This window comes from Thermobia domestica, chromosome 11 (assembly GCF_964235325.1).
Source record: "Thermobia domestica chromosome 11, izTheDome1.hap1.1, whole genome shotgun sequence".
In the NCBI taxonomy this organism is placed as follows: Eukaryota; Metazoa; Arthropoda; class Insecta; order Zygentoma; family Lepismatidae; genus Thermobia; species Thermobia domestica.
Window position 1 is genome coordinate 219,422,062 of NC_137464.1, and position 26,745 is coordinate 219,448,806.

A 26,745-nucleotide genomic window follows, 5' to 3' on the forward strand; every position below is an offset into this window, starting at 1 on the left:
GTCATGGCTGTTGTGCTGAAACATTCAGACCAAGACCGTCGTTCGTTATTAACATATGATTTTGATAAGGACTTGGTTCGAATTGGATGGCGTATACGAGAAGCTCTTAAATCTGTTTCCAGCGATGCATGTGTACTATAGATGTATACATAATATATATTTAAATTATGATTATGGTGTGTGTTCTTTTATTTTTTTAGAGGTGAGTGTCAGAAGGAATTTGTGCCCATCAGTGCTTCTATCACTAGTGAGGACAAACCTATTATGAAGGTAAAGAGTGAAGAAGATGAGGCAAACCATAGTAAAAGGCGATTTCAATGTCAAATATGTTTTGCAGATTATTCAAAACGTGCTACTTTGAATCGTCATTTGAAGATGCATTCGAACCCAGATGGCGAAGAGTGGAGCTGTGCAATTTGTGACCGACTATTTATGAGCAGAAGTGGACTTTGTTTTCATCTTCAGACTATTCATAAGATAAACAAAGGTTATATGAATTATATAGTTGTAAGCTGCAACATATGCAACAAGAAAATATTGAATCTTCACTTGAAAACACATAAGCTTTTACATGGTTATGTTTGTCCTATATGTAATCAAGTGTTCGATAAACAATGGTCTAAATATAACCATGTGAGGAGAATTCATCGGGGCCAAACACTTTATCCTTGTAATATATGTGGTAAGTTTATCAAGAAATGTAATTTATCAGATCATTTACAGAACCACAAGAAATCAACACAATGTGAAGTTTGTGGCGCAAAGCTCTCGAATTCACGTATTCTTAAACTTCATATGACAACTCATACAGGAGAGCAGCCATTTGTGTGTGATGTATGTGGTCGAAGGTTTGCACGTAAGTACAATTTGAATACACATTTGAAAATTCATGCCGGAGAGTATAATATTGTGTGTGATATATGTGGGAAAAAATTTGCCCAAAAGTGGAATTTACGTACACATATGCGGTCGTGTATGAAGAACTCTTGTACAACAGTTACATCTTAGTGTCTGTGATTGGAGTAGGAGGTCTGAATATTTTTATGACCGTTCCTAATTTACAGATTGTAACAGGATATCCAAAATAAACTTTCTTCTTTTCTTTTTTGTATTATTAGTATTAAGATTATTATTGTATGATCCAACCTTGTAGTACTGTTTTTAAAAAGTGAATCAATTAAAATAAAGATATTCATGTAATTTCTTTCAATTGCAAAATTAATACTATATCATTTATTTACCTTTGAATTTAAAAGTTAAGAAAATTGTGACGTGTTGAACTTATGCATGTTCTGTGTATGGAGCCTATAGAAATATGTGTTAAGCGCAAATCATATATTTACTTTTTTGTTTCTTTGTTTACGTAAGTTTTGCTTCCGTTTGTAGCAGCGCGGCTAATAGAGGCGTGGGCCTACGGTTTAGTGTTAAATCCGAACCACCGAAATCGTTGAAATTTTAGTTGTATCCCACCGTGAATTGAACCGGACTACACTCACCAAAGATGCAAGCACTGACTCGTAGAGCAGTTGCGAGACAGAAAGCACAATTTAATATGAATTATACAAGGTCCATTATAAAAGGAATGCGCATTATCTGGGAAAAATAGTTTTATTGATCGAACCTGTACAAATGCTTAAAATTCTTCAAAATACTCTCCCCCTGCAATAATACACTTGCGGAGACGTGTGTTCCGCACCTACGGAAATGTTTCTCAGGAACGTTGTAATATGTTTTTGGATGCTTTCCATGGTTTCCCAATGCTTTCCTTTGAGCTCTCTCTTCAGTCGGGGAAAACAAAGTAGCACGGAGCCAAGTCGGGACTGTAAAGGGGACGGAGAACCGCCGTTTGTTGCTGCGGGCAAGGAAGTTGGTAACGATGAGGGATGTGTGGCTGAGCGCATTTGCAGATCCTCGGGTACTATCCCATGTACCGCAAATGTGGACATGTAATAGGGTGTCAACAATTTGCTGGATGCTCAATCGGCGGTCGGAACACAAAACTTTGCGCACACGATCCACGTTTTCGTCTGCTCTGGCTGTTGTTTGGCGTCGAGAACGCTGTTCATCGGCAACCTCCTCCCGGCCCTCCTTAAACGCCTTGTGCGAGACTGTGAACTTGAAATGCAGTCATCCTTGAAGGCCTCTTGAAACATTTGGAATGATTCGGTTGCATTTTCTTCAAACTTCACGCAACATTTGATGAGGTATCGCTGTTCAAGCGAACGCTCCATCGCGGCGTGTTACAAAGTCGAAAACAACACTTCACGCGTAGGCACATCTTTACGCTCACACTGCTCGGAGCAAACTGGCGACCGGCTGCGTTGAAAGAGCAGACCCACCACATTGCCCGACCGGTTTTTACCGCGCTGGCATGGATAGTTTGCGTCACAATAACATCTTGCGTTACGTTTACAATGAAACCTGTATATTAAACGTTGTGACAAATATGACTTATAATCAATAATATGAGAAATGTATTTACAAGAACCTGAATTTAACATAACGTAGTACATTAGTAAAGGTAATAATGAAGTCTAAAAGATACGAAATGAAGATATATAAAAAGAAGGAACAGATTAAATATACGACACACGTTCGGAAAGTAATCTCCTATTGGATACTGTGCGTGAAGTAGTGGACGCAGCCCTACCATCTTTGCACAGACGTACGCCGTAGATCAGTCTGCATCGAGCCATGGTAGAGTAAAGGTTGATCGCTTTTGTAGCGTCTCAAAATGTATGCTGTAATAGAAAACCCCGCCAAGTGCGAGGTGCGACCTGTTATACGTTTTCTTACTGCAAAAACAATATTCGACAGCAGGTTATTCATCGGGAATTTTGTGCCGTTTATGGACCATGTGTGATGAGTAAAGGAGTTATTCGTGAAGGATTCATTCATTAGAAGTGGACGAACAAAGCTTCGTGACGAAGGAAGGAGTGGCAGGCCATCAAGGATCACTGATGAACTCATTCAGAAAATTGATGGAAAAGTTCGTGAAAATCGATCAGCCCGGATGTGGCACACAGTGATTATAATCTCTTGATTCATATGAAGGAGTGTCTTGGTTCTCATTGCTCTGCTGATAATGATGACCTGAAGGATGCGGTCACAGAGTTGTTTAAGGCACAGGCAGGGGATCTTTATGTTGATGGAATTTCTAAGCTAGTGCAGTGATATGATAAGTACTTGAATGTTTATGGAAACGATGTTGAAATATAGAGTAAAAATGTAGTTTTCAGATGTATATAATAAATTATTTTTATTTGCTTTGGTGTTTCTATTTTAACCAATCGGAGGTTACTTTCCTAACGGCCCTCGTATTTACATGTAACGAAGTCATCTCACCATTATGACACAATATACATCAAAGAAAAAGAAGCAAATGTTAGTATGATCACAAGTCTACACTCCAAGTTACGAATCTAGTCTAAAATACAAGTATGTTTAGAGACCTATGCATACGTTAATGACTAAACAAGGAAGTTGCTTCCTTTGCATTACTTTTCTAACTCTATACCAAATACTAAGAAATAATATGAACAAACAGAAATAAGGAATTCGAACTCTACTAGAGCCTGTCTATTTCAGGTGTGCCCTCGGAAAATATGCGAAACGTACTTCGGCTTCACCTCCGCCACCCTCTGACATCACAGCGGAAACTCTCCCTTTGCTTAAGGAAGAGAAGTGAATGACCTCGGCTATGTTGCCGATTTGTCATTCACTCGTTTGGTCTTGACGAGTGAAGATTGTAGGCTGCTTAGAATGGGTAACAAGACAGAGCACATCGAAGTCTGTGAAATAATTCATTGTGGCAACGCTTCTTCATTCAACAATTGAAAAATCTCGACCGCAGGAACTTGTCCCTCCTCTTTGGAGGGAAGTACAGGAAAACACAAATCGACAACAGCGCCAGAAGGGATACACCTGAAACAAAAAGGCTCTACCTGTACTATGCCAGCAGCTAACTACCTATACCAAACTAAAAATACCTAAGTCACTTGAGGCCGCTATCAGCGTCTCCACTTATGTGAAAGAAAATTACATTTATGGATGAGGAAACACGTTATTGAACGCTACACTACGCTACTGAACATGATTGCCACTGACCAATATGGACGTTTATGTGTATTTTGGAACGTAATATAAATGTATTCGAAAATTTGTTATTATATATTATCAGTGTCGGAAATATGTCTTCAACATTGGGGGGACGAATAAGACCTTTCCCATAATCTATTTTTTTTAAGCGATATTCAAAATATTTATGAAGTTGAAAAATAATGCTGTGGAGAATCAGTGGAGCAGATTTGTCTTCAACATTGGGAGTCGGGCAGATTTCAGGCTTATTCTGGGGGGACATTAATATCATCTCACTTTCCTTTGTAGCAATCGGACACAAATCATCACACTTCTCCCCCCAGAAAAACATACTTCAAATTAGATTATTGGGGGAGACAGTCCCACCTACTTCCAAGATTGGAAGAGAAATGTCCACTTCATCTCCCAGAGATTTACGCCAGTGTATGTTATCCTAAATAACCATTACTAACTTCAATTTTAAGTAAAATTTCAAAAGATCGCTCATTGAATGTTCATACCATGCATTGAAAACGGAAAATCTGTTCTTTCGCATTATGTATTTTGTTTCGCAACAAAGTTTCTGGATATAATAACTTTTCTGTGGCTGTCGCTGCTTAAGTTTCGAAGTTGATGTAAACTCAAGGTAAAAACAGTTTATTAATGTATTATTTACTGTTTTTTGGTAGAATATCAATATTCCAAGTACTATTATTGTTATTTGGAGGTCATGCGTTCCTGTTATATTTTTACGATTGTACAATTATGACTTGTTAAACGGACTAATTTGTCGCCAGTAGGGTTGTTTTGTTTAAAACAATTATAAGACTTATTTTAAACAATTGATTTTGTTTGAAACAAATTTTGTATACGTTGTAAACATTTTGTTTTAAACACGTGTATTTTTAAGACTTGTTTTAAATATATGTTTATTTTTATTTGATTTCATGTTTGTAAAAAAATGTGCCAGAGAAATAAAATTGTCAAAAAGTGCTACCCATTCAGAAAATTATTTTGCCATGTGAATATTTTCATTTATCGTGGCTTTAGCATGTCAGTGTAGTGATCTACAGTTTATTTTGTCTCCTTTTCAGTAGTTCACTCGCTTCTTGTACACTACAATAGAACCGCAGGTGGTCCATCACAGCTGTTACTTGACTACTTTTATGTCTCTGGGGAGACGTGTGGTCGGACAGGTCATTAGGAGGGGAAAGATTTATCACCCTGATCGTTAGGTGGTCAGACTGGTTTCTGGAAAAGGTTGAATGACCTGTATCACGTGATTTTTATAGGGCACGTTTTTTAGGAAACTCGAGATATGTATTGGATCATACGCTATAGCATACTTTATAGAACAGGTATGCTGTGATGAAAATAATTTAATTGGTTCGTTTTATTAAAGAAAACTCAGCCTATGTATTGGATCTATCTTTTAATCCTCGTAATGATTACTCGAACACTGTGCGACCATACTAGAAAGCTCGTTGTTAAATTTGTTTGTAATCATGTTAGTTAATTTATTTGATTCGTATGGTAAAGCAGAATACGTATACAGAGCGTGGTTCTCGCACATCTTTCGCTGATGAATTCAAGACATGAACTGAACATTTCGCGCGCTTTTTGGAAACTGGTTGGGCGAGAGTGGAAGATGGCGTTGTCTGGTAATGACCTTGCAGGTGCATGTTAGAACATGAAGACAGATACAAAGGAAAACCGACGCCGTATCGGGTAGACACCACAGTCTGCCGACAGAGTAATAAAAACAAGTTTGGCGCAGCGGTAGGTGAACACAAGAAATTGTCGGCGGAGAATACAAAGAGGATTAAGGTCGTGATAGATAAACATCACAGAATACCGACAGAGTAATAAAAACAAGTTTAATAGCATGGTAGATGAAAATAAGACAATGTCAGCGGAGAATGCAAAAGATGTTTGGCACCGTGAATGGTAGAACATCACGCGATACTGAAGGCGAATACAAAAGAACTGTTGTTTCTGTTGAAACATGAAGCGGTACTGAATGGGAATACAAAATAAGATTAGTAGTATGAAGTGTGTTCACCATTTTCTTTGTACGTAGATGACAGGTGATTCATTAGTACTGGATATGTATAACATTATTGAAGGAATACCGTTGTAAGATGTGAATGTTCGTGGCACAATGTAAATAACATTGATGATGCTGTTTCAAAAGAATATTTGATCAAAGGAATGATATGAGAACATAAATCAAATATAAGTACGTGTTTTCTCCGCCCTGTATACTTATGAAAATTGTATAGAGAATTGGGAAAGTACATGTGAAAATATTTTAATTGATGTAGGGGGTGTTATATAGTATCACGTGATATGACGTTGACATACGTTTTCCTTATATATGGGGTATGAAGAGAAGACTGGCATAGTATCATCATAGAGTCGTTTGGCAGTTTAGTACAGCGAGAAATCGAGCTTTACAACGAAGTAGATTGGGATTTTCCGTTTGGGTATGTTGAATCTCCCCAAAAAAAGTTCAAATCGAATAGAGAATCTCTGGACTTGTTTATTGGTGAAGAAACTTGCTATTTTTCACCGCCTTCCCCAAATGTTGTTATAGAGGAAGAAATTATTGATTTGAGACAGGATTCAATACTAATTCCAAATTCGCCTGTTGGATTAAGAACACCTTCACCACTAGCAGCACGATAAAGTAGACACTTGCTGAACAAGGAAGACCAACATCTCCTCATTTATTTAATGAGGAAGAGGAGGAAGAAATTTGTAAATTATTCGATGAGATAGATGAATATAAACCCGACACACCATCACCAACTGTTTCACCGCTAGATTTTCCAACTTCACCCCAAAAGGCCTTACTGGATTTGCGTGTGCAAACGAAACAGCGCAATTGTACTAGTGACTTTGTGAGTGAAACTTGTGTTAAAGACAGTATTTTAAAGTGGGAACCGAAGACAGTTTTACTTTGTGACGGGTGTACCCTAAATTATTTCAATCAGTTTGGCCATAGGTGTCTCCTAGTGAACATATTAACACTTGAAGCAGAAGCGTGGAAAATTATGGCCAGCAAAAATATGAGAGACAAGGTGTATGCCAATTATGTGAAATCACATTTTAGAAGCAAAAGAAATGAACACTTGTTAATGAAGAATATAACGACCTTTAAAAATCCAAAATATATTGAAATATTAATGGCCATTTTACTAGAAAAGGACAGAAACGCTGCAAAGTGATTTCTTTTTGTATATATGTATTGTTTGTACATATATGTATATATTATCTTCTATACTTACATTTGTATGTCTATATATTTTTATATTCAAATTAATATATACAAAAATATCATTTATTGATTTTTATTATCATTTCTTGATTTTTATTTAATACAAATTACTTTCCTAAATAAAAGGTATTATTGGTATTTCACAAGGTGAAATTTATGTATATTATCGTTTACTCTTGGAAACTCGTTTAAAAATTGATATTTGATGAGTGTTTTTATTTTTCTTGATTTTTTTACTATTATTTTTAAGTATTTAAATCTTTGATGGGTATTTTACATTGAATTATTTACAAGTTTGCAATTTTCGAAACATAGTTCCTCAGAGTTTTTGTAACAAATGTACCATTAAATAAAAAGAGTTCATGTAACGAACGAACCATATAAATAAATAAGAACGAGTTTGTGCAGCAATTATTTGAGGATCACACCCTATGAGTATTGTGTTAAGAAAAGTAACCAGACTTTCTGCAAGAATTTTTAATATAGTCACAATCGAAGATTTTTCAGAGCTTTCATAGGAACTTTTTTCATACCATCACACAATTTAATATTTTTGGGAACTTTTTACAAGGAGTATGATCTGGCATACGAACTAATACATAAGCTAAGCTTCCTATGGAAGCGAACCAAAAATAATTACAAGATATTAAAAGATAGGAAATAATAAAAAAAGGAATTTATATAATTTCGCAGTGTAAGTGTTCTTAGCACCTTACGTAGTAATTATTTAAGAGTACACCAAACGAACGAATAAACTATTCGTAATCAAAAAATTTAAACCGACTTTGCAATGGCAAAGGAAAACATTAAAAAAGACAGAAATTGATCTAATAATTAATTTTAGAAAACTATTTAACATTATAGTGTGATTTTTATACTTACAAAATACAAAAAGTTTTCACATGCATGCAATATAAAATACAGAAAAGTGTTTCTACAAACGCCAATCGTAACATTCAGAATTTTTTACGTTATAAAAATGCAGAAACTGGTTTTACATACACGCATAACGTTCAGAAGCTTTTTCACATACATGTAATATAAAATGTAGAAAAGTGTTTCAAAAAACAAAATGTAGAAACGTAAACTAAAAATGCTAGTTGATAAATGAAAATATAATTTTCAGAATTTAAAGATGGAACTTGGCAAAATGAAAATGTAATTTTCAAAATTAAAAAACACGTTTGAAAAACAAAATGCAGAAAAGTAAACTAAAAATGTAAGAAGGAAAATGAAAATGTAATTTTCAAAATTAAGAAAATACAAGTTTGAAAACAAAATGCAACTTGTCAAATGAAAATGCAGAAACGTAAACTAAAAATGCGAGTTGATATAATGAAAATGTAATTTTCAAAATTAAAAATACAAGTTTAAAAACAAAATGCAGCTTGTCAAATGAAAATGCAAAAACGTAAACTAAAAATGCGAGTTGATAAAATGAAAATGTAATTTTCAAAATTTAAAAAGCAACTTCCCAAAATGAAAATGTAATTTTCAAAATTAAAAAATACAAGTTAAACACAAAATGCAGAAACGTAAAGTAAAAATGCGAGTTGATAAAATGAAAATGTATTTTCAAAATTTAAAAATGCAACTTGCCAAAATCAAAATGTAATTTTCAAAACAAAATGCAGAACCTGATTTTACATACGCGGATCACAACATGCACATTTTTACGTTATGAAAATGCAGAAATTGCTTTACGTACGAGAATCATAAAAAGATGAAACTGTTTCACATACGCAAATTATAACATGCATATGAAAGTTATTTTTTCATATGCACATGTTATGTTTTTAGTTGTAAGAAAATTTTTAGTTGTAAGAAACATACATCTAAGAAAATAATAATAAAAACAAGTAATATAAAGTGATAAAAATTTTATTTAAAATTCCAATAATATATATTTTACATACAGATGCATTCGTAATTTTAAAAATGTTAACATTCCTTGAAATATTGTTTAATACAATCAATATTAGTATATGTACAATTACATGTCTCCAATTTATTGCTGAAAGTCTTTTATCAGTTGTTTTGGTTAATTTATACACTTTGTTTTTTATTTTGTAATTGATTAACAGAAGAGTTTTCATTTTTCATTATTACTATTTTACAAGTTTAAAATTGCATTCTATATTGTAAATCTTATTGTAACAGTAACTCTGTAATTAACTGAATATTGTCTTTGTTTAACAGTATGTTATATAATGCGTATGTAAATGTCCAATCATCAATTTCAATATCACAATGCACTCTTGAAAATTCTTCATATAAATCATCAAAAGTTTGCACATTAACCATAGCACGCCAACATTATAGCTTATATCATAGTCTAAAGTAATACCCTCATGTTCATCTAAATTAGTGCGACTTTCAAAACAACCGTAACACAAAAATTTATGTTGTGGTTTCCATCGGGCAATAGAAAGAAACACACACTGTTCACCTATAGAAAAAGAACAACACTGATATTCGCAATGGTCGTACACATTTAGGGAAAGACACTGATACAGTATGGATTGTTGATACTCATTTTTATCCAGTTGAAGATATGCTTCTCTTAAATCAGAAATATGATAATCATTAAATATAATCTGATATGTATAGTTAAATTTGTTTATAAGATGTGGAATAATGCTTGCATCTATATATTTCACATGAATCTTTTAGATACTCTTTTAATATTTCTTCACGTGTTGATTTCTTAATTAGGAAATTCCACACAATAGTATTTAATGCTTCATCACTTTCACTTACACATTTATGCCAAGTTTCTTTCTCACTACGAATTGCACAACTTTTACAAAGTAATGGTTCAGAAATTTATATTTTTCTAGTAACTGTTTTACACAAACTTCACTTACTTCATTAGAAGTACAACCACACTTCAAAACATTGAATATCAGAATGTCATTAGAAATTGTATTTTGATCTACTACTATTTCCTCTTCAAACGGTATTTCATTTGGGTATTTGAAATCTCGTCTATACACAGCATCGCGTATATCTTGTGTGGAAAAAATAATCTTATATGCTTCAGCTTCTTCAGGAATGTCAAGATCATTTGGATATACAAGAATCATTTTCTTTTGTTTTTCAAGTTCAAAACGTTTTTCACGTGGTGAAATGTATTTAGACTACGTGTTTACTTTGCGATAAGGACAGATTGGTTTCAATTTCACCTTTCCTTTTCTTATTATGAAAAGAAGAATTTGTTTTTACTTTTTTAACATGATGCAAGTCTTTATTTTTCGCTTTGCAACCGCTCAAACAGCTACCTTTTGACTGTGCATCTTAACACCGTATCACTCACTTGATTTGTACTAGTACAAGTACAGGCATGCACGGGATTTATACTGCAAAGGTAAAGAATGCGCGAAACAAATGCACAGAAAATAAGTATGAATATACTAAAAGTTTTTCCCATTGCAATACTTGTTTACGTATTGAAATACATTCCATGTATATTAAATAAAAAATATTTAATTCGATGCGTCAGAGTAACTTCACTTTATTTTTATTTTGATTGAATATAACAATTTAACAATCACTTTAATTATATATATGAAAATATACTGTGAGAAATCCTGAATTTTTATTCATACAGATGTAATTGGGTCACAATTCAATATTTGGATGTCACACCCCTATATCCATGAATAATGTTTCATAATACAATACATATACACAAAGTAAAGAAATATACATGTAAGAGTATACATATTCTTGGTATGTTGTGGGTGAAACTAATATTAAGAAATGCAGACATTGTGATACCACTTACTGTATGCTAAAGCTTTATTACATTCCCACAACAAACCATATATTAATAAATAATTTGAGATATCACAGAAAACGAAAATATCAAACATGGGAATTTGAACTCATAGGTTCTGAGGTTAGACATTTAAATAGTTTGTTCCGTTAGTACGTGAATTCTTTTCTTCAAATGAAACAACAATAAAACTTCTTTACTATAACTTTTCCTGAAATCTACTTGTCTTCAAAATGAACGATTATATTTCGCAAGCATATACTACAACAAAATTTTTGAACCGTCACAAATCTCACAGTTCACTTTAAAATGCAAAACTTTCTATCACAAAGTAAACAAAACAAATAAGTGATACCAATTCTTACATGATAATCAAACAATCGCCAAAACAATCCCTCCAAGAGAAATAGTCTAAAAAAGAAAAAGCAAAAAATAATTTAATTACTTATAAATTTCAATATAGTACACTACATAAAACTCTACAAAAGTATACTGATTCCTAAGAGAAGAAGCAAGTAATAATCATATTATATGATTTGATATCAAAAATTACTCTAGCAACATTCTGTTTGCAATATTTTTTGTAAGAATTTCTCCTTCATTTCTCTTAAAAGTGAACTGATATACATTAGCCTAACGTTAAAGTTAGCAACCGTTAGGCTAATGTATATCACTAATAATAATAATAATAATAATATAAATAAAATCTCATACTAAAATTTTAATATACTTTAATCAGCTACAAAAAAGTTACCTTTTTTCATTATTTCTATATATGTTTAAGAAAACAAATCAACTTACCTTCCAATATGAGTATTTTTATAAAATTGAGTTTCACAATGCCGAACACTTAAATCCACACAGGCAAAAATCAAACATCGGAATAAGTCTCTTTCCGAAACATGGGATTTATAAAGGATGCGTTTCGTTTTCACGTTTCTTTCTTTCTTTCTTTCTTTCTTTCTTTCTTCGAAACGATGTCTTTTCAAATTCATTTAAAATTCTGAAGACCCCAGCAAATCACGTAACTCCAATTACAAAATGAAACCTAAAGGAAATTCGAACACAAGGTCTATTCTATCCCATAACAATAAAAGCTGGACAGCCAGCATGTTCAATACAATAGACTTTTAACAAACCTCTCTTTTCTTCTGCATTCAAGTGGAATGAAGGTATTTCCTTTGCACTGACTTCACGTCAAACATCCAAGGCAATAGCACTCTTCCTCAAATGTATGAGTATTCAATTTTTTACTTAATCAAAACCTTTTCTACAAGATAATTTAAATTTTATATAATTAGTGTATGCCCAACTACAATATCTCACTGGTACTGCAATCACCTCTGATCCCTTGTTCAATTTCAACTCACACAGAGTGAGCTTTCTAATATACAAACAGCATATCCGTGTGTTTTCTCTTACTATTTCCGTATCTACATAATATCATATTTGTCATTAAGTTTTCCAACATAATTATTGCTCCCAACACTACCAAAAATAACATAAGTTATCCTATCGTCTCTCTTAGCCTAACAAATATACTTCTGAGACGTTACACTGAAATATTGCATTCATATTATCAATTGTCTACAATATTCAACTCTACCCAACCTTAGGGGGTGACCGCAGTGTCTTACTAATACAACCCTTACCTTCAGTACGTGCAGTCCCTTGTTCGATCTACGGCCAAATATTTTAACATTTTTTCATAACAAACATAACAGTTGGCATCTTGTATAAAATCATGTCCATAAGCTCCGTTCTTAAGCGATTAGCGTACGCGCCTTTGGTGTGAAAGTTCACGTTATTCGGCTTCCGCATTAATCACTATGTCCACGTCTCATATAGCTGAACAAAATGCTAAACTCAAAATCTAATCAAATCAACATCGTGTCCTTGCATATTCTCAAAGTACTTCCGTTTCCTCCCACATTATCTTACACCATTTCTTCTATCAATACTCACTTGTTTTACATTTTAAAGAACAATTAAAACAGCCTAAAGGATATAATCCTGGAAGGTTACACTAAAATATTCCATTTCATTTACCACTTGCGTACAATTTTTAACTCTAGCTATCTTTAGGGAACAGCGTTCACTTCTAATGTTTCAGAGATTCATCTTCAATCCCCAATCATGTAATCTTATGCCGAACAATAACGTGTCCATGAATTTCTTAAACATTTACTTTAATCTTCTTCGCAAATCTACTGGCTTTCGTGTTTGCCTTTAGTACTCGGGGTCCCAAATTCGATTCCCGGCTACATAAGGTTCTAATAGACATAATCGTGTCCATGCCAAAAACTCCTTGTTAAAAATTAATCTACAACCATCAAATATATATGTATACCATATACCTGACTTTAAAAAAAGACTAAAAAAGAAAGATTAACCGCTTATAATAAGTTTCTTTTCTTCACTATTTCCATATACAATACTTGTAAATAGAACTCATTATCTCTTTTACAACTCAGAAAGAAACGAAAGAAAAAAATGAAATGAAATATTTGAGTTTTTTTATGCCGGTTAGGCTAAAGGAGACGGTGATTATGAGAAATGAATGAAATGATGGAATGAAGAAAGTGGGAGGAAACGGGAGAACCCCGAGAAAACCCACGCACACGGTGTTTGTCCACCACAAAGTTCACTTGGCGGGGGCTGGGATCGAACCCGGAACCCCAAGCACCAGAGGTGAACGCTCTACCACTGAGCCACCGCGGCCCCAGAAACGAAAGAATACAAATAGCTTCATCATACATGATGATTTTCTATATACCTTTACAATTCCCAAGAATTGCACAAAACCCAATTATTATTTCACAAAATGTATAGGGTGTCACGTCAAATCTTTTCTTCTTATCTGATGCTCTTAACTAATAAGGCGGAATCCGTAACAATTGCTAAAACCAATCTATTGTGATATTTAAGAACTCAATAAGGTGGTGTTTCGAGATCACATTCAAATAAAGGATCTCTTTGCTCCATTGTGATTTTTTCCATCAATACGTTACAAAAGGTACAATCACATAATTTTTCGAACTGTAACATAGTTTCCTCTCACGTATGTGGGGAATTCGAGTCAAAATATACTCTTTCAAGAACTCTGCACATAAATTACCGATCACACAAGAAAATAACATACAGCTGGTCACAAGCAACAAAAAAGACCTATTCTCTCTACTGTCTCCAAACATTTGACTCCAAACATACTCTTTCAAGAATACATCACATAAATTTACCAATCTTCACATTTTTTGTAATCATGTTGCATTGTCTCGTGTTATAAACGATCTATACCTGCTTACTTTCAACGAATGTTAGACAATATCCTTTTGTCTTCAATTTCCTGTTCCACATGTCCAAAATTCGAGTCAAAAGATAGTCTTCCAAGAACACATAACATAAATTTATCGATTTTGACATTTCTTGTATTCATGTTGTATTATCTCGAGTTATAAACGATCTACAGCTGTCTAAGTTCACAAGATGTTAGTCAATGTCCTTTACGTTTAATTTCCTGCTCCATATGTCGAAAATTTGATTCAAAGACCACCTACAGAATCATTGTCTACCACTGTGGTGTCATACCTCTACTGTGCACTTTCCAGGTGTTCTTGAGTCTTGTCCATAATATTTATGAAGTGTAAAGAGGAAGGTCCTTTCTATCTCTGTTTTTTACTGATATAATTAGATTCACTAATATTGATTTAATATGTAAGCTATTTCCTTTTTCCAAACAAATGAACAATCACTGGTAAAGTACATTTATACATTATTTATGTTCTATAAAAGAAAAGAAGGAAGTTCTGTCGCTTTTTGTGAAGGTCTGTGTTCATTTGGCCCTCACACCCGAGTTGAATGCTAATGGAGATAAGCCGAAGGTCAGTTGTTAGTGTGGGTGTATCCAACATACTACCTGGTTGTGGCAGTTCACTCACACCGTGAACTTGCATAAGGACAGAGTAAACATGGGACCTCCACACAGAGCGTCATAACAGCGTGTGTGCTATACAAGTTCAACCTGGGGTCAAACGACGCTGCAACGGGCCTGAAGATATGCTAGGCCTTTGTGAGGGTGTCGTAACTACGCGGACAGTGCAGTGGTGATTTAACTGGTTTAAGGACGGTGACGAAACACTGAAAGACGCACCCGTGCCTAAAGAGCAATACATGTACAAAATGATCTTCAGGCAGCAATTGAGGCAAACAGTGACTAGACATGTGAGGAACTGGGACTACAATTCAGTGTGAGTAAAGAAATCATTCGGCAACACCAACACCATTCACAAGTTGGGTCGATTTGTCCCACCTGATTTGACTCCGGGCGAGAATGCAATGCGAGCAGACACCTGTGTTTCTTTGCTGTCTAAGGAGCCATTTCTGGACAGGGTGTTGACATATGTGGAGAAGTGGGTCCTGTACGAAGCGCCACGTCGCCATCATCATTGGTTAGCATCCCATGAACAGGTTCCGAAACAGCCGAAACCAGCACTGTACCAGAAGAAGGTTGTCCTGTGTGTTTGCCGGACTACTCGCTGCATCGTGCATCGGGAAATACTGTCAGCTGGTCAGAGCATCAATGCAACTGTGTACTGTCAGCAGCTGAGCCGTTTCAAGAAAAACTCCAAATTCTGGAGCCAGCACTTCTAAATCGCAAATGGGTCCTTCTGTTAGAGGACAACCATAAGCCCCATGTGGCTAGGATAACCGGGACACCATTCTACTCCTTGGATAGGAAACACTATTGAATCCTCCATACTCCCCGGACATTGCACGGTCCGATTATCACCTGTTCCATTCCTTAGACAATCACTTAGAGGACACCAGTTAGGAATACATGGCCTTGGAGAACGTTAGCAGAACGTCGTCGATGCTGATGGGAGCTATTTTTGATCTTCCTGGTACGTCTTAGATGACATATTGATGTTCGAAGGTGGTGGGTGAAAAAGCGTTAGAACTTTCTTGGTTACCTTTATATATACACAACACTTCTGTGCCGATGTTACTGAACAATAGTTAAATTGAATATATAGCATATGCTGTAAGGCGTCACGCAGAATGAAAGAAGAAAAAATATGCATATAATTATTGATGAATTTACACAGTAAATTAAAATGGAAGTTCATCCTTCGTTCTCCATGGAGCTGCAAATTTTCAGTTAGCTTCTTATTGAAATCTGGGGTGTCGTTCAGCAAATCTCTCTGAATAGAAAGCATCGCTGCCACAGATATTATTTCTTCTCTCATTGTGTTAAGAAGGAAGACTTATTTTCTTTAGGGCAGAGAAGCACCTGTCTTCTCCGATAATCGGCATTTTGTTAGCATTTTTATATAAATATGGAGCACAGAAATTCAAGTTTCAGTGTAGTTGTATTTTTGTGTGGTTCTCTACTGTAAAGACACATGAAATTTAAAGATGTTTTCTTTCCAAAATGAAAAAAATATGAAATTGAATTTTTTAGTTTTAATTACAGCACTACTATAATTTTTAGTGTAAATGAAAAACAGTCCCGCTCATCAGGAAGGGTATATGAGACGTGGACCTACTGATTAACGTGTAATCCGGACCACATGAGCTCCCGCCGGGAATCGAATCCGTGTCTCCCACACCATAGGCGCGTACGCTAACCGCTTAGCCACGAAGGAGCTCCTATAGAAGGAAAAAGTTAGGGTTTTCGGGAAAAGTAACAATTGTATTATTTCTAATAGTGCTACATTCTTTAGAATCAAAATATTCAGATATGATGATCCATCATTCTGTAAGTCGTTATTTTTGCGAGTGTGTACTATTAATGTCATAAACTGCAGTCACAAGAGAATATATAAAAAAACACAAAATTAGCACAAAATAATTATTCATGCTGGATATGAAATTCTCTTCTACATCATTGGACCCTCCATTTACTTTCGCCTCAGGCTCTACAAATCGACGGGAGAGTCCTCTTTTGCAGCGAAAGCGCAACAGTTGCGGTTTCGACATTTGTGGTACTTCGGGTATCGACATTTGTGGTACTGCGACTTTTGCGGTACTATTCAAAATAACTTAACCATTCTCCAACCTGAGAGAGGATACTTTCGGGTATTCAGTTAAGAGGATATTCACATAGTGTCAACTGCTACACAAAGATCAAGTTTTACCACATTGATGTAACCAGCAAGTTGTTCTAGGGGGGAATATATGATTTTTTCAGAGGACCCGAGTTTTTTTGCATATAAAAGCTGATTAAAAATCTTTCACAATATGAAACCATTATTACCTCACCATACATACATACAAACCTTTCTCGTAAGAACAGTGGCGTATCACATGTTCTTATCACTCACTATACGACGGGTTGAACTGCATTATGATGTGATAAGTTAGATACCTAAATGTCCAATAATAAACATTGACTATATTATTTAACAGTAATTTGTAACTAATAAAAATTCCGGAAATTAAAATATTATTCTTTCAGTTTTTGCAAAATTTCGAAATACGTAAAAAGTGGGAGCGCAACGACAGAACACACTTAATCTTTTGAATTTGTCATTGTGTAGACTGGTACACACTAAAGAAGCATTACAAGTTTACGAATTGCTATTGAGACTTACTATTTAGAAGTAAACATCAAATAATTGTAATTTACTTATTTATAGAAGGAATTATGAGGAGAAAGCTCTTGAGTGTTATATAGGCAATATGCTCTTCAGTTTAACACTGTAAAAATTCTATATTTACACTTATAAACCTAATAATAATCATGTTTCAAATTAATTTTTAAACGTTTTCTATACTCCTAAAACATGATTGTGTATTTTTCAATATTGTTAATTTAAAAGAAAGAAAAAAATATACCTTACTCGAAAAAATAGGTTTATGTATTTGGACACCTTCCTAGTCTCAGGGTTCTCATAAGGGATGAATTTAGCTCAAACGGCATCGCGAGTGTCATTTTTTCGCGTCATGGATTGGACACTAATACCGATAATTTAGAACATTTTTATATACCATCTTCCCACACCACTGACAACGATGGGGGATGAACTTGAATTTCAGCAGTGTTGGGAATGTTACCTCAGAAACCTTGAAAACTATGAATTGCACATTAGTATCGGTTGTTTTCGAATATTTTTACATCAGCCCCCCAAGCCTTCTTCCCTTGCCAAAAAATGCTTAAACCTAAGTTAAACCTGAGTCTTCTCATGCAGTGCTGTGACGTGGGGAGGGCGAGCGAGGCGACGGCTCTGGGCGCCGGAGTAAGGTGGCGCAAAATTTGGGAGGAAAATGTATGTGCACATGTATAAAATGGAAGGAAAAAAAGTAATAAAAAGTGCTCAAAATCAAGGAAAAGCAAGGTTTATTTTTGAAAATTTTCTTACACTTTGCACCAAACATGGTGGCTCTTTGCGACGGTCTGTCGACCTCACTCATGTGTACGGGGCGTCGTCATATACCCCTTACCCCGGGCGCTAATTTTCAATGGCACGACACTGCATTCATGTACGAAAAATCATCAAAATCGGTGAAGCAGTCAAGGAAAGTTAGTCATCAAACATATTTTTGCGTTCCATACCCCCTCATCCTTTTCCCCTTATCAAAAATGTGCTAGAAACCTAGAAGCCTAAGTTAGGCGAAGGTACACTCATCTACCAAAAATCATCAAAATCGGTGAAGCAGTCAAGGAAAGTTAGTCATCAAACATATTTTTGCGTTCCATACCCCCTCACCCTTTTCCCCTTATCAAATATGTGCTAGAAACCTAGAAGCCTAAGTTGGGCGAGGGTACACTCATTTACCAAAAATCATCAAAATCAGTGAACTAGTCAAGGAAAGTTAATCCAAGTTTTTTTTTGAGTTCGTGCTCGTGGGTTTTCTCGGGGTTCTCCCGTTTCCTCCCACTTCTTTCATTCTACCATCTCATTCATTTCTCATTATCACCATCTTCTTTAGCTTAAGTGGCATATCCGTGAGATGTAAAACTCAAAGATTTTATTTCATTTTTTTATTTTTGCGTTCCATACCCCCTCGCCCAAAAAATGTGCTAGAAACCTAAGTTAGGCGAGGGTACACTCATCTACCAAAAATCATCGAAATCGGCCCAGTGTTCTACAAGTAGTTTGCGAGATTCACTTTTATGTGTAAAAGAAGCCCCGTATTAAAACTAGAGTTTCCAAAACGGCTAGGGCACGGGTCCGCTTATTTTAAAAGAAGTGTTTATATACTAGAGTTCATCTTCCGAGGTTGACAGGATAGTGAGATACTAAATTTATCTCATAAATTTTAAACTCTCGTTTTAACCCCTTAAGATACACATTTTAATATGTTTAAAACCTAAGCTAGGTGAGGGTGGAGTTAGCTACAAAAAGTCACCAAAATCGGTCCAGCGGTCTAAGAGGACTTTGTGAATAAACATCGTCTTTAATATATAGAGAGTAGGAGATCGTATTAATATACACGTGGAATAAACATAATATTCGCTCTGTAAAGTGGATGACCTACAACGGTGTTAACCGACTGCGTAAGTGCTGTATGTCTGTTTGGGATATGCTATAAACCCCCTGCTTCAGGTCTCGGCGTAGCTTGACAATTCCGTTACTGAAAAGTGTCTGGCGGTCAGCGCCCTCCCACATCTACTCAATAAAACTTAAATGCATATAGCAGACAGGGTTAGAAGGTGTATAACAAGTTGAATACGTTCGGTTACTCTGGAGCGTGAAAAAGCTCATCGCCCTGCTAGAAATGGTGTCGGCTAAAGTGCTCAGATAAAGTCTGGACTGGGTTGATATTTTTACGGATATGTGATAAAATAGCCGTAATTCCTGCACTTAATGCCGGAATGGTTGTATGGGTTCTATTTAAATAGTGCAAATACACCATTGATTTTCCTGCTGTTCTGCACGTTTACGCATACAGACAGACATAGCCGTCACTGTGTTTGAAAGAGAAGAGAAACATCCCTCATTCCTGAATATTAGGGGAAAGTTGTACAAAATGGGGACCCTCAGGCCTGTAGCCAGCCCAAAAATGTAGGGGGGCCCGGCTGAAGTTAGGGGGGGACAATCCAACCATAGTGTAGTTCATCATCATATTATAGTTCATTTGCAAGACTGCCGTGAAAATTTTAGAGGGCGGCCCCCTGGATACGGGCCTGGGGATCCTTATATATTTTTGCACTTAAAACCAAAACTATCAGTGATAAAATCACTAAATGTAAATGAAAACCATCAATGGAATGTTGGTTAGCATAAAACAGGCTTTTTTTTTTTAACACAAGAACGTTTACTTTAAAAAAAAAAATAAGTGAAACAAAAAGAATAAACTCCCCGTTTTATACTACTAGTCGGGTAAAACGAGTTTTCCTTTAAAAACTTACCAAACTTACAAACATTTGCTTAAAAAATTTAAAATCTTGTTTCTATCACCTATATATATCTAGTTTACAAACATCTTGTTTATAATCATTCAAAAAAGAAATAAAAATGAGTTTTTCGTACTAAGTAACCAAAACTAATTAGAAATAAAATACTTTTGTCTAGTAAGCAACATTTTAAACTTTACGTGATACAAAAGTCACAAACAAATGTATCATCTTCTTCGTACGCGTTAGAGCAGGCATCGTGTGCCCACCCACTGCGGCCAGAACACCTAATCCATCCTTCTTTTGCTTTCGAATGACTATAGAGTTCGTTGCAAAAAATACAAAGAACATCAGAATTCTCTTCCTCTTCCGATGATGAAGATAGTAATATTTCCGTCTTGAGTTTAATTATCTTTGACTTTGGCTCTCTAAGAGTACATGGCTTATCAGACAAGATATCTTTTTTCATTCCAATACATTTGCTCACTTTTCGTTCTTTATTAGTAGATCCTAGATCCTTTAATATTTGTCTCTCTGGAAGTACCCTTATTAAACAACCTTTTTGTAGATTTTCTCTTATTTTCTTCCTTTCGTTTTTCTTCTGCTTTTAATTCAACTTTGGTGAGGAAGTGAGAACAACCACCTTACTCCTTTTATCATTTTTATTTTCTCAATCCTGCTCAGCTTTTTAGGTGGAGGCATGAGCAATTTTGGCAAAATGTGAACACCTGAAAACCGTTTTGCCGGATCCAATTAATCCCAGATATTGAAGGTTGAGAAGGTTCAACGTTTGATGTCGGAGAAGTGGCAGCCGCAGATGTGGAATGTTGAGATGGTTCAGGAGTTAGTGGCAGGACACAAGTTGGCACAGATGTTGAAGGTTGAGAAACCTCAGCAGCAGATGTCGGAGAAGTGGTAGCTTCAGATGTTGAGTGTTGACATGGTTCAGTAGCAGTGGACACAGAGGTTAATAGCTGAGAAAGCTCAGCAGTTGTTGTCGATCCGCATGGTCTTTCGATCGTCTCAGATGGAGCGAATAAGTGATCAACATATACATATCTGTTTAATGTGTACATTCCAGTTTTCCTAAAGCCATTTAATGCCGTTTGAACTGAAGTTGCTTTTACAAAATCTTCATTGAAGAGCTTTCCCACTTGATAAATGGTTACTATCCGGCCAGGATATTATAATTAATTGGGAATATATAGGGAGAATTAAGCAACAAATGCTTATTACCTCATTAACATTAATTTTAATTAAGAGAGAAATTTTATGGATTTACATGTTCTACTGTTGTATGTTGTTAATTTTAACAGAGTTGCTTCCTCAGCCATCGTCTTAGCACTGGCCGATAATGTACTGCGCTCTCAACCTCGAGGGACTGTAATAAGCGAACTATAAGTAAATTATGATGATGTTACATATCGTCTAAAATGGGGACGTCTTCAATTTGTACTATCTTCTATGTCTCCGTTTTGGCTGAATGTGATATACATGGAAAACCATGGCTTCTCTATGCTGATAGATTAGATAATCCAATAAGTGAAACCTGCAAACAATAGCTTAAATCTAACGAATATATTAGTGTTCCTATCAATTTTTTCTACATGTAATCAGGCAGTAAGTCAAATACTAGACAAGTGACACGTTGAAAACTATTTCGCAAAAAAACTTCTAAACAATAAACATTCACACTAAATGTACAGTAATGTTTACATTCGTGCTCAAAATTGTGTAATTGTGGCCGTGAACAATAATACATAGCTTTGTCTATGTAAACAGCGCCAATCATGTAGAAAAAGCATGTCCTGTTTGAACCGTTGCCCCCGTTTTATACAACTCTCCCATACCTTTTACATTAATCTCACCAGTGCAGTCACCTCTGATGTTGTCGCAGACTTTCTCGATAATAGGCAAGTGATAATGATACGAGAGGAATGCTATACCACACCCTTACTCAAAAATGAGTCGTTTAATGTTGATGCACTTCCTTGGATGATCACTGTGACTATGATTGCATCAGTAACGGCGTACTGAACTATTGTTTTTTCAAAGGTGATCTCCAGTGGATTGAATTATTGAGGGTACTTCTGTTATGAGAAATTCCTGTCTCTAATCTCTTACACGACTGGTAGAAAACTGATGTCATGATCCACTCGAACAGCAATTCTACTGAGAGATCGACTATCCGGCCCCTCGCACTTTATCTCGCTGGAAGAAACTAAATGCACAGTAGTCGTTCGATCGCATGGTAGACTGTGATCCAAATCAACAGATATACAGGGTGTTTCAAAACAACAGTGACAAATTTTGGGAGGTGATTCCTGACATCAAGATAAGGCAAAACGTATACACCAACCTGAGTGCATTTTCGCCGATCCCAAGAGGTTCATCCAATACATGGCTGAGGTAGCACTCTTATTGACCACGCACAAATGACGTTACAAAGTTTCAAGTTCAACTGCTACTATGCTAGTTCTTTTCGTTTCTGTTTTGTAACTGAGCGTGTTTAAAAATAAAGAAAGGATATTATGAATATTGTTACATGTGAAATACATTGCATTATAATTCTTGATTTATGTTCACTTTTCACGCGGTAGAAATATATTATCCTCAAATAAGTCTTGTCCAAATAAAAGTTTTAAAAAAACGCACTACACATGAATGTAATTACCGCTCTCTACAATTTTAACATTGTTTATTAGATCACATATTAGCTGATGGTGCTCACACAATAAATACACTGGCTTTTGCAGAAATCGTGCACTTCGTAATGCAAAACCTTCTTTTGATTTCAAATTTGCATACTGAACTTGGGTTCCACTCACTTGATGATGCAAGATTAAAAACGTCTTGGCCTGTTACTTTTACCATGTACAAACATATTTTTCAAATTACCTTTACACGCTCCAGTTTGTCTTCATTTGCATCCATGTAGGTCTTGTTTACAAGTATTTTGTGGCAAATAGCGTTGTAGTGTCGGTAGCCATGCTCGCTTCAATTGCATGAGAAATTCCCACCAACTTGAGCTAGATGACCATTATCAGCAGGGGTGGATCCAGGGGGGGGATATCCCCCCAGAAGAGGATACTTGCTTATTTTATATATAAATAAAACTCATCCCAGAGTTTGGAGCTTTTAAAAGTAACTCTAAGTAGCACTATTACAACCTACCGCCCCTCCAGAAGTCTATCCTGGATCCGCCCCTGATTATTTGTAACCATTGTTAATGAAACATATAATAATACCAACTGGAGCATACAACGTGAATTGCATGGCATTTCATTGGAGTTTAGCATCCCTTTCAACACCAAGGCTATAATGACATGGACCTACTGCTTTACGTGGAATGCGAACCACATAAGATTACGCAGGGAATCGAATTCGGATCTCCCGGGCAAAGACTCCTTCGATTCCCGGTAGAAGATCATGCAGTTAGGATCTCATGTTAAGTTGTAGCTCCACGTCTCATATAGGCTCCTGCTGAAAGAGACGCTACATTCAAATCAAAAATCAAACCTAATGACTACATCTTTCCTGTAAATTACCAGCTTTTGGCACCCGATTTCAAAATCTACAGCAAATGCAACATATAATTGTCTGTGGTGTTTTAAGCTAGTGATTTCAGATCTTTTATCCTTGCTCTTAACCGTACTCCGTATGCTATTCAGGTATCTATACTTCCCAGTGGATTATGAAACAAATTCTCTCTCAAGAGCATTCGTAACAGAATGGAAATCCGCTGATGGAATAGACCTATTTAAACATTACGAATTTCGTATAAAGATAATTTAAAAAATAAAGTCCTGCAATTCGTAGGTGCATTCCAAGTGTAGAAGTCTTTTGTAACACATGTTATTGTCGTGTCTTTATTGATAAGGGTTTCTCGATGTAATTATGTTATCAAGTACGTAAAATACATGCCAATCTGTGCTGGGCGGTCTGTAAAAGCTAGTTTTGCATCAAATCCGCACCAGAGCAGGTCGAAGTAGAAAGCATAAGCGAGAGGTTATAAGGTTTATGTGATAATGTTTAAAGCAGTGGTTCCTAACCGTGTCTACCTGGCGTCTCCTTCTTAAACTTCTCGTTAACCTCCCTCCCACTCGTTGGCCATATGTTTTTCTTTTCTTTTTGTCTGACTCTTCTATTTATATGATTTCAGATTCAGCATTGAAATCTCAAATCATCATCATCAATAATAATAATAATAATAATAATAATAATAATAATAATAATAATAATAATAATAATAATAATAATAACCATATTTTCATCTTTAGATCCCTTGTGAACATAGATATCTTCGGCACGGGAGACCTGAATTTCATTCCGACGAGAACTTCTGTAGTTAGGATTTTATGTTAAACTGTAGCTTCATGTCTCATATAGCTTTGCTGGTCAACGGGACACCAAACCTCAAACCACTCAGCATGTTTTCATATGTTTATATTTATTACGTGTTTGATTACTTAAAAATCACGAATGGGAGTCTAAGAAAGACAAAATATCAAACTCGTAACTTCTATTAAGTTTATTGATAATTTACAATTTATTTCTGTCTTTAGTTTGTGATTCCTCGCTTGTTCTTCAAGTTCCCTCCAGGAGGTGGGCCCTTGGGAACCACAGATTTAAAGTTTAAGGCGACGTAAAGTTGACCCTAGTATATTCATTCTAAAGAAAAACAGGGTTAACATAACATTATGTGGAACTCTCTCGGCTATATGGTTACCGTGTGCGTCTTTGGCCCGTCGTAATCTCATGTGGTTTGCACTCCACGCTAAGCAGTAGGTCCGTATATCATTATTGTCTCAACTCTCAATAAATTGGGAGCCTTGTATCAATTCTAATAATCTCAGTTAAAAGTGATTGGATATTTAAGCATAAACTCCAGATTGACATCTGTGGTAGTTATAGCGGAAGTATCCTTTCATAGTTAATTAAATTTGAGGTTAATTGTCAAGGAATGAATTTCCAATCAATATGTATTTATTACATTTTTATTTTTTTCTCGATTAAACAATAGATTACAAATTACTGCATTTTCTAAATGAGTGCACTTAAGTCTGCTAATTCATGAATATTGATTTGACTATTTAAATTCCTTTATAGAACATCAAAGATTAAAATGAACTGGTTATATGTGTGCCTGGCAAGAGACCTCCATGAGAAGTATTGAAAATACATTCTCGTGTCACAAGACAAATTCAATTAAAACAAAGGTAAACTTACATGAAAACTTCGAAGCTGAGAAATTCTCATTTCTCGAAAGTTCTGTGTAACATGCTTCGAAGTGAGTACTGAAATCTGTCTCTTAGTGAATAGACCTTCCCTTCTACTACCTATTTGCCATTTTTGAGAAGTATTTATATATAATCTTAAACACTTTCACTGATATGCAGTTCATAAACAACTAGTACGTTATGTATTATTTTGAAGTTGTTTTACTATTTGCAAATCCCTATATCTTTTAAAATAAATGCTATTTTTAGGTCTTGAAAGTACCTTGAAATACTGTACAATCATGTTCAATATGTTCATGTTCATGTTTTATTTCACATCTGCAAAAAATGTTTTTAATGTATCAAATATATGATAATTTATGTTAACGTTAGTTAACACATTATAATCTTGGTATTGAAAGTGACGCTAGATTCCACCGAAATGTAATGCAATTTACATTGTATGGTTCATTATGTATCATTATGTGATTTATAAACAATGCTAACTAACAATGGCTACCTAGCTCAAGTTGGTGGACATTTCTCGTGCAATTGAATCGAGCATGGCTTGTCTATAACGACACTACAACGCTATTTGCAGCAAAATACTTCTGAACCAGACCTACTTTTGGATGCGAATGAAGACGAACAATAACGTGCAATGTAAAGTTAATTTAAAAAACATTTTTGTATATGACAAAAGTAACAAGTAGGGGTGTTCCGGATTCCGGAATTCCGGAATACTTCGGAATGAAAATCTTAATTCCGGAATCGGAATTAAAAATTTAGTTATTCCGGAATTCCGAAATCTCGGAATTCGGAACCTCGGAATTTCGTAATTTCGGAATCTCGGAATTCCGTAATCTCGGAATTTCGGAATCCAGGAAGTTCATTCCGAAATTTCGAAATCTCTAAATTCCGGAATTTCGGAATTCCGAAAGTTCACCTCGAAATATCGGAATTCCGGAACTTCAGTCAGAAATTTCGGAATTTCCAAAACTAGGAATTCCAGAATCTCGAAACTTCAGCTAGAAATTTATGAATTCCAGAA

At 35.3% G+C, this 26,745-nt stretch overlaps 1 protein-coding gene across 6 annotated transcripts in view; it reads left to right on the forward strand.

The window, feature by feature from the left end:
• The window catches only part of LOC145664751 (uncharacterized), a 248,516-nt gene that overhangs the window by 211,845 nt on the left and 9,926 nt on the right, over positions 1-26,745 (forward strand). The window contains exon 7 of one of the 6 annotated variants that reach the window (XM_081731653.1): positions 201-1,111. The exons of 4 other annotated variants lie outside the window; for them this stretch is intronic. In XM_081731653.1, the coding sequence (XP_081587779.1) occupies positions 201-1,008 (808 nt within the window). In that variant the 3' untranslated portion in view covers positions 1,009-1,111. Of the gene's footprint in view, positions 1-200; positions 1,112-26,745 lie in introns of those variants that run through there. One more of the 6 variants, XM_081731660.1, reaches the window with a different exon arrangement.